The sequence below is a fragment of the Sinohyriopsis cumingii genome, chromosome 5 (assembly GCF_028554795.1).
Source record: "Sinohyriopsis cumingii isolate HCF-2022 chromosome 5, ASM2855479v2, whole genome shotgun sequence".
Lineage (NCBI taxonomy): Eukaryota > Metazoa > Mollusca > Bivalvia > Unionida > Unionidae > Sinohyriopsis > Sinohyriopsis cumingii.
In genome coordinates, this window is record NC_142965.1 from 80,879,027 (window position 1) to 80,887,686 (window position 8,660).

Genomic DNA, 8,660 nt, shown 5'->3' on the forward strand with positions numbered 1-8,660 from the left:
GCAAACATGTAGTGGTCACGGATGTAGACCAAAATATATTTAGAAGTGAAATCTTGGGAGGGGAGAAATTGGCCCCGACTCATCCTTGCTCCTATGTGCGGGCGTCCATGTTTGTACCGCATAAAGTGAGACATCATACAAGCTTAAAGCTTGGTCTTAAAATGAATAAAGACCCATATCATAATTCAACGTGACACCAGAGTACACGTTATGTCTTTGGTGTCTTCCATGGAAACCACTAAGCTTCCATAGCAACCAAGTAGAAAAGGTATTTTTCGGATCAAACTTTGTTTAAATTATATATCATGACTTTATTAGCTAAAGCAGGTGTGGCTGCGTTTGCGTGTCATTGGGAAAAGCACTTGAACCCTTTCTTCGGCATGATTTGCCATAAATGTAAAAGTTCCTTTAAACAAACAACTGACCCATCGTTTCAAAATATTTTTTAACCCATCACATCAATAAGCAAGCGATATATATGATTTACTTTGTTCACCTCTTTGTCTTCTTTGTTCATTCCATAATTCATAAAATTCTTCGCTTATAAACATAAATTTTGGGATCAACATGTGTGAACCAAATTAGCATTCCGTGCCACACTTTCTATGATTTATTGACAATAAATGATTAAAATATTGTCAATTTACATTCCATTATTTTGACACATATTGCTATCACAATTACATTAAAGTTGCATCCTATCATAGATCTATGTTGCTTGGATTGCCCTTAAGAAATTTCCTGGGTTTACTCACAATTGTTGTTAGACTTGTGACCCTCCTTTCTCTCGGAGCTTAACTTTTATAGTTTAAATCCTATTAGCATGACACTTACACTGTGTTTGCATATTGGAGTGAACATATGCTGCAAGCATGAAAATTTGGTCACTGTTACATACTTTCCAGAACTGACGTATTTTGCTTAAAATGTGCCCAGGTTATAATGCCGCCAACGCAACATAAGATGACCTTGTGATGCAAATCAAAATTGGCCACTGTTATTGCTCAAAATAATCTGAGATCATCCCTACCCTTGCTGCATCTTTAGACCACTGCATATATTGACATTAAGCTTAACATGTGTGTGAATTTTGAGATAATCATATGTTGCACACAAAAGTAAGGTCATTGTGACCTACTTTTAAGTACTTGATAAAAAGTTATTACTATTTTTTGGCTCTAATTCAAACTCCATTTCATCTATTGCTTCACAAATGGCAGTAATGGTGCATCTCAGAATGAAGACATTTCATAGATTTCCTTTCACATGTTTTCTAGAATTTCAAACACTATATTGCTCAAATTATAAAACATTTTAACCAACTACCACTAAACGAGCATGCATACTGAAATTAGATATATGTTACACACAAAATATAGGTTGCTGTGACCGAGATCCATTGGTTAATTGGTCACCATCAAAAAGATACTGACTCATACGATAGAAGTCGTGGAGCCTTGTGAGCTCCTGCTCACGAACTGCTCAAGCTTGAATGAGTAAAATATTGATAACCAGGAGTGGAGTAGCAGGTGCAACTGAACCATTATAAAGTCATGAAATTCACTTTGTTAAACCTATAAAATAATCTCTGAACTGCACAACGTACCGACTCTACTGATGAGTCTTAAAGGTCTTTAGTCGTTTCCTGACATAATTGCATGGAATTATTTTTTATAAATGAAGAGAACTTTATTATTTTGACAGAAATGTGTCTTACAAAAGCTCACTGTAATTTCCAACCCAAAATAAATGGGGTCTATCTATTTATATATCTATCTGTTTTTGGGCGATTTGAATATATAATGAATGTTTTTGGATTTTATGATCATTTTGAAATAAAATTTTATTTTAAAGGTCATAACTTCATGTACAAGGTTTAGGTCAATTCGATGATGATGATGATGATGATGATGACGAGACGATGATGAGAACGAGGGAGGTTACGATTTATTTGTTTATTGTCCCCTCACAAACAGCATAGCCTAATACAGACAGTCTAATATATAATCGCCATTTATGCTATATTTTGTACCTCACAGATCAGAGATATCAATGATAAACTCTTTAAAGGCTTGCACTATACAAATGCCACCAATAGGCCTACATAATAATACATTTCACCATACGTCGACTATGTACACATACAAATTAAAATGTCGCCTGCTCATAGTACCGATCCATATGTCTGTCTATCTAACAGTAAATATAATGAATGCAGTATCTGCATCATAACTAATAGCTTATTTTCTTATTTATCGAAATGTCTATCTTGTATTATTCTATCTGTTCGTTGTTCATTATCTACTCTTTGTCTGAGAGAGACCCACCGACCCACGGGAAGCTATTGGCAAGCTGTCTCGCATACCAACATTGGACGAGCCCGAGACTCAGACCCTTGCGGACAGAGGGGTGAAATGGAAATGACCGGGACAGGCGATCGCTTTAGACCATTCGCCATTCGGCCACCCGGTTCCCCATAGAGAGAAAAAGGTAACAAAATCATTCCATTTTACTGTTTTCAATAGAGTATTTTTGATTATATAAATATAATTGCTGCTTCGTATCGCGTCAGAGCAGCTATGCTAGGCTGGCTCTCAAACAGTCGCTGAGACCACCGGGAGTGAAAATGCATATTTAGGGAGACAACTCCGCCATCCTTAGACCATGTGTCGGTGAATAAATCGTAGCAAAGTTTGTATTTAGGAATATATCTGTCTAGCAGCCAATTTCCGCAAAATCTCAATTCAAGACTCTAGTATATAGAATATTTCTTCCTACTGAAAAAGCAAACAACAACACCCCCTCCAACTGCCCCCCCCCCCCCAATACTAACAAGATAAAAGCTTCATTGTTTGATAGAAAATCTCCAGTGCCTTCATGGTGTTCCATTTACGTTTGGGTTGTGGATTAATATTAGAGATCAACACTTTTAATATTAGCCTACAATTCTACCTTTTCGAGCACATTATTTACAAAAATGTAGACTGCTAATATACAAGTGGGATAAATATATTTTAATTAACTGACATGTCGATGACTCCATCCAGCACCTTGTAAAGTCAGATGATTCTTTCCAAACCTGCTTTGGGATAAAATGGTGAGCTCCACAGGTTGTGCTAGTCTGACAGAGTTGCACACCACAACTCACTTACTCAATAATGTCATTTTTTCTCATTTTTATTTGTCCTTCTTAATCATTTATTTCTACAAAACGTAGTTGTGTTTGTAGTGTTGAACTGTTTAGAAAATTAGATACCATACAATTAGTAGTAGTTGTTGGAGAAGGAGGGGAAAATAATGATTTGTTTTATTATTAGAGATAGGATTCATTGTATAAGTTGTTCAGGCAAATTCTCGAAATCCCCGAGGACGGAGTACACTTGAAAGTCAAAGTACACACGAAGAGAGAAAAGGGTATTCTGTGTGCTTTTTTAAAATCTGTATTTGAAACTAATTGATTTCAAACACACAAATAGAATGATGCTTTGATATATATATATATATATATATATATATATATATATATATATATATATATATAGTCAATTCTCATCGACTTCTAATAGAAGTAGTAATATTAGTAGTATCAGTAACATGACCTGTTTTTGTCGTCCTTGTTGTCAAATTCATACAATGATTATTATTATTATTATTATTATTATTATTATTATAGCATTAGAAATAAAGGTATTAATATGCATGGTGATGGCCTTGTTTGTGGTATTTTTTTATGCACATATTTTCAGCATGCTGATACGAACTCTAAGGCTTGTTTCGAAACGTTTTTAGTCTTCTAATGAGTTTTCTGTCGGTATTGGCTTTTATTTTCAATTACAGTAAATTTCTTTCACATTGTCTGTAGGAATATTACATCTAGACTCTAAAAGCGATGACAAGTGGCATATCCAACAGAGCTTGGTCATTAATTAATGAGCATGGCGAGAGCATCCCTGATACATGTACCCCATGTTGACCTAGCTAGACTGTAGCATGTGACGCTTTGTTGCTAACCATATGGAAGGTGAGTATAACCTAGTCTAACCAAGACAGTCTGGTATTTTGATGCTATGCATTTTTCATCAAAGATAAGCATGAATTTAAATAGTTAAAGACTTCTCAGTATTAACGTTTATCTGTTTTCTTTTTATTTATGGAAGAATTTAAGTATATAATTTGAATACAAATAAAAGATGTTTGTCCATCTGCTGCATAAGAATTTTTTTTTCTCCAGTTTGTAGATTGCATTCAGTAATTCCAATACTGCATATCACACTATCTGATAAACATGCCAGAGTACAACCTGGGCAAGATGCACTCACGTACGATGTTTGCCTTGGTTTGGTGTTGTACCGCACCGCATACACGGGGAGATTATAAAGTAAGGTAGCTTGCGCAGGGACAAACGACGGTAGGATTGGAACTCACACTCTTTCGGTCGCCAGTCATGTTCTGCCCGCTGGCCACTGAGCTACCGCGGGTCACATATATTCATGGGCGTTTCCCCTTCAAGTTTAGCATCGAATGTCCTGACCGTGCCCAATTAGTAATTAATAAATCATCACATTAGCGGTTGGAGGTCAAGGGACTTATTCTTCCCGAACATGAGTAGAAACACCATACCTAATGTCCGAAAACTGGACAAAAGGACCTAGTACATTCAAAAGAAACCTAACATGTATTAGGAAATTGAACATTTAGGACCAATTCAAATTTGCAAATTTCTTTCTACAGACTGACTTTTTTTGTCTTTATTGGTACAAAATAATCCCTTAGTATTTCAACATATGTCAACAACTTGATGACTGAATCGAACGTCCAGCCATTCAATGCCATTAAGAGAAGTTTCTTTTTTTATTTTGCTATTTGTCGCCCTCCGCTGAAAGACATACATAAAATGTATTCACCAAAATATTGTTACTGTCACGTTCAAATTTAAAATGTTGTTTGCGTTCAATATGCAGTATAAAACATTATACCGATTGCGTCACATAAATGCTATACGATATCGACTTCGCACCACGTGATCATACTTTGTACAAGCAATGTGTGATTCATTTTAACTATTACCGTAGCCTAGCAAGATAAAAGACTTGTACACAATTTATGTGCGGACGAAAGATTCATACTTTAGTCAATATATATTGAGTATGGTGTATATGACAAAACCTAAAAGTAGGTAGAGGAGAAGTTGTGAATACACGTCAAGGAACTGCTAATGATCTACATTATAAGGTAAATGCTAAGCAGATATTCAACGCCGCGACAATGAAGTTGTTGACTCTTCAACTTCTATCTCTACATACTTATAACTGATTAGTGGATTTTGTACCGTCAGACAAGTTCTGTATGAGGTAATAAACCTACATGTACACTGTACAATGGCAGAGACAAAGGAGTCTAGTTATAAACAGCTGAATTGTCCGATTTGTTTGGAAAATTTCTAGTCACCAAAAGTACTGGCGTGTTTCCACACATTTTGTGAGAAGTGTATATGTAGACATGTAAGCAGTCTGCGAACGGAGGGGGCACGGCAAGATACGATTTTGTGTCCCGTGTGTAGAAGTCACACCCCAGCACCTACTAAGGAGCAGACACCAGATGACTGGGCCGCGAAACTTACTACCAACGCCATCATTGTGTCATTTCTGGCGACATCTCCGTCCAGGAAGGACGACCCAGTTTATTGCCAACCATGTTTGACGCTGACCAAGCAGCATAGCTCTGTGGCATATTGTGTCACGTGTTCGGAGTATCTCTGCAACAATTGTTACATTTATCTCAAGATTTTCAAGGTCAGCAAGGATCATATTGTCACTATTCAGTCAATGCCTTTACAGCAGGATCTAAATTCAATTCAGAAAGACATGTATCGTTGTTCTATACATTGTGAACAGTACAAATATTTCTGTTCAGGTCACAAAGAACTTTGCTGCAGTGATTGTGCTATTAAAGATCACAGAAAATGCGATGAATTGCTGACTATAAAAGAGTCATCTACAAATACCAAAGAGAGCCTCGATTTAAAAAAATTATCAGACAATTTAGATGGACTTAAAAAGCTGTTTATCACATTTCGCGAATATACGTCGCATAATTTAGAATCTATTGAGCAGCAAAGAAATGAAATAACCAAGGCAATTAAGGATTGGTCCGTCATGATAAAACAATTTTTGGATAGGCTGGAGACAGCAGCTCTTGTAGAGCTGGATCAGATGTGTAAGGAAGAAACGGTGACAATATCGGATGAAATCATAGAATGTAATAGTGCAATAGCTGGCATAGAAACATCTGAAATAATGCTGATAGACGGTACACAATCAGATGATGAGACAAAAGTTTTCATCACAATGACCAAAGTATCACAGCAAGTCCTTAAGTACAGGGAGAAATGTGACACAATGAAAATTAAATCAGAAGTGGTTGAATTAGAATTTCAACGTGATATCACTTGTGAAGAAATCAGTAAAAGTTTGAATTCCCTCGGTAAAATGTTCAGAAGAGCTCGCAAAATTTCAAAAATATCATCTGACTTGTCATTGTCAACTACCAAAAAGTTACAACTTAAAATTCAACCCAGTTCAAGGGCACATTTTAGCGCTAAGATTCCTGGTGATTATGAACAATGTCGTATATTTTCGGGTGTTTTCCTTCCTGATGATAGACTTGTACTGTGTGATGTGGGAAATAGGAAATTAAAGATGCTTGATAAGAGTTTTCGGTGTATATCCAGTCTAAAGATGGTTGGTGCTAAGCACGTTTGTCGTTTGGACGATAGTACTGTGGCTGTAACTTTGTGGGCAAATATAAACCTCGTGTTTGCGGGCAATACACTGACACCACTGAGGAACATTCCTGTTGGCACCTCATGCTATGGTATAGCTTCCTACCAACATAACATTATTGTAGACATAACTGGAGAGTCTTTGCTTACATATGATACTTCATACAAAGTCATCAGTAAGATTGAGTCATATGACTATTTGAGTAACGAGCACAATATGCATTGTGTCAGTCAGGATGGACAAAACATTTATTACACTACAAAGAATGCAATTGTAACCATGGATATGAAGGGGAACAAACTGAGTACATTTCAAAGCAATGATCTTAAGGGCGCGTCAGGGATCACTGTAGACAAGAATGGTATTATCTATTGCTGTGGTTCTGAATCTAAGACTATAATACAGGTGACTCCAGAAGGGAGACAACTCGGTGTATTACTATCTCGTGATGATGGACTACATAATCCTCTTGGTTTATGTTTGAATGACAGGAATGACGTGATTGTTGTATTTGAAGGAAGGTCAGACGACGTGAAAATGTTCAAATTAATATAAGATTATATTCTGATGACTCTTTCTAAGAGACCCTGCAAATTACTTTATTTTATTCAAAGCGCGAAAGGGATCACTGTAGACAAGAATAGTATTATCTATTGCTGTGGTTCTGAATCTAAGACTATAATACAGGTTAGGGGTCGTCCATTAATTATGTCAACAGAATGAGGGGGAGGGGGTTTGAAGAAGTTTGACAATTGTTGACATGGGGAGTGGGGAGTTCAAGATAAATTGACGTCAATAATGTTATTTTTTGCAATAAATTTAATAAATCAAAAAATAGGAAATCAGTCGGTGCGTTGGTATGGCACAAACTCGCTCGCCCGTCAACAGCCCACCAGTTTAATCCTAAACCGGCTGAGCTCTTGCCAAGGAAGTCATAGTCTTGCATCATCATATTTTGTTTTTATTCAATGTAGATTGTAGATTGTAGACAGGCCTTAAAGCACCAGATGCGTCTGAGAGCGACTTGCACAGATTTCCTTCTCTTTTCTTCAGTCAGTCTTTGAAAGTTGATAACATGCTACCTCGATCGGCAAAGGCATTCAAAATTCTTCCATATGTTCTATATTGTCCTTCCATTCAGTTGTCGCTCCTTGAACGGATCTGCAAAATCTGTCACCTCTATGTTGCTTCACAAGTCATGTTGATGAAGCATGTTCAACAGCACCGACAACGCGATCTTGGGCCTAGGCAATTACCACATGCTCCTCAACCGCAAAGAATTCGGCCAATACGAGTGGCTGCCAAAAGACAGAGAGAGCTGATGGCAATTATTGCTCATGGAGAGATGTTAAGTGCAGAATGGTTAGATGAAGATGATGTTGACTTGTCGGGTGTATCGGTTCCACAAGAAATTAATGAATCAGCCACTATGCCCATTATAACAGCTGAGGAACATAGAACATAAACTCTCGATTTTTTCATGAATTCAAAGTGTTATAGTCAATTTGAAATCTGTTAAACAAGTTTAAAAAAAAAATGTATTAAAATTTATTTGTAGACCTTTTAATTTCCATAATTCTATTTTTAGCATAAAAGCCAGCCGTATAAAATATTGTTAGTTTGTGGGGGGGGGGGGTTTACAATTTTATTAGGGGGGTCACTGAAAGTTTGACAGTTGTTGACAAGGGGGGGGGTAAAAAATTGCCTAAAAATTGTTGACATAATTAATGGACGTCCCCTTACTCCAGAAGGGAGACAACTCGGTGTTTTACTATCTGGCGATGATGGACTTCACAATCCTCTTGGTATATGCTTGAATGACAGGAACGATGTGATTCTTGCGTTTGAAGGAAACTCAGACTTCTTGAAAGTTTTCAA

At 36.8% G+C, this 8,660-nt stretch overlaps 1 protein-coding gene across 1 annotated transcript in view; it reads left to right on the forward strand.

The window, feature by feature from the left end:
• Positions 1–8,379, forward strand: part of LOC149799595 (uncharacterized) — a 45,022-nt gene extending 36,643 nt beyond the window's left edge. Inside the window, exon 2 of the mRNA XM_089958217.1 lies at positions 5,445–8,379. Within this exon, the coding sequence (XP_089814343.1) occupies positions 5,445–7,337 (1,893 nt within the window). The 3' untranslated portion in view covers positions 7,338–8,379. The remainder of the gene's footprint in view (positions 1–5,444) is intronic.
• Positions 8,380–8,660: the final 281 nt, after the last annotated feature.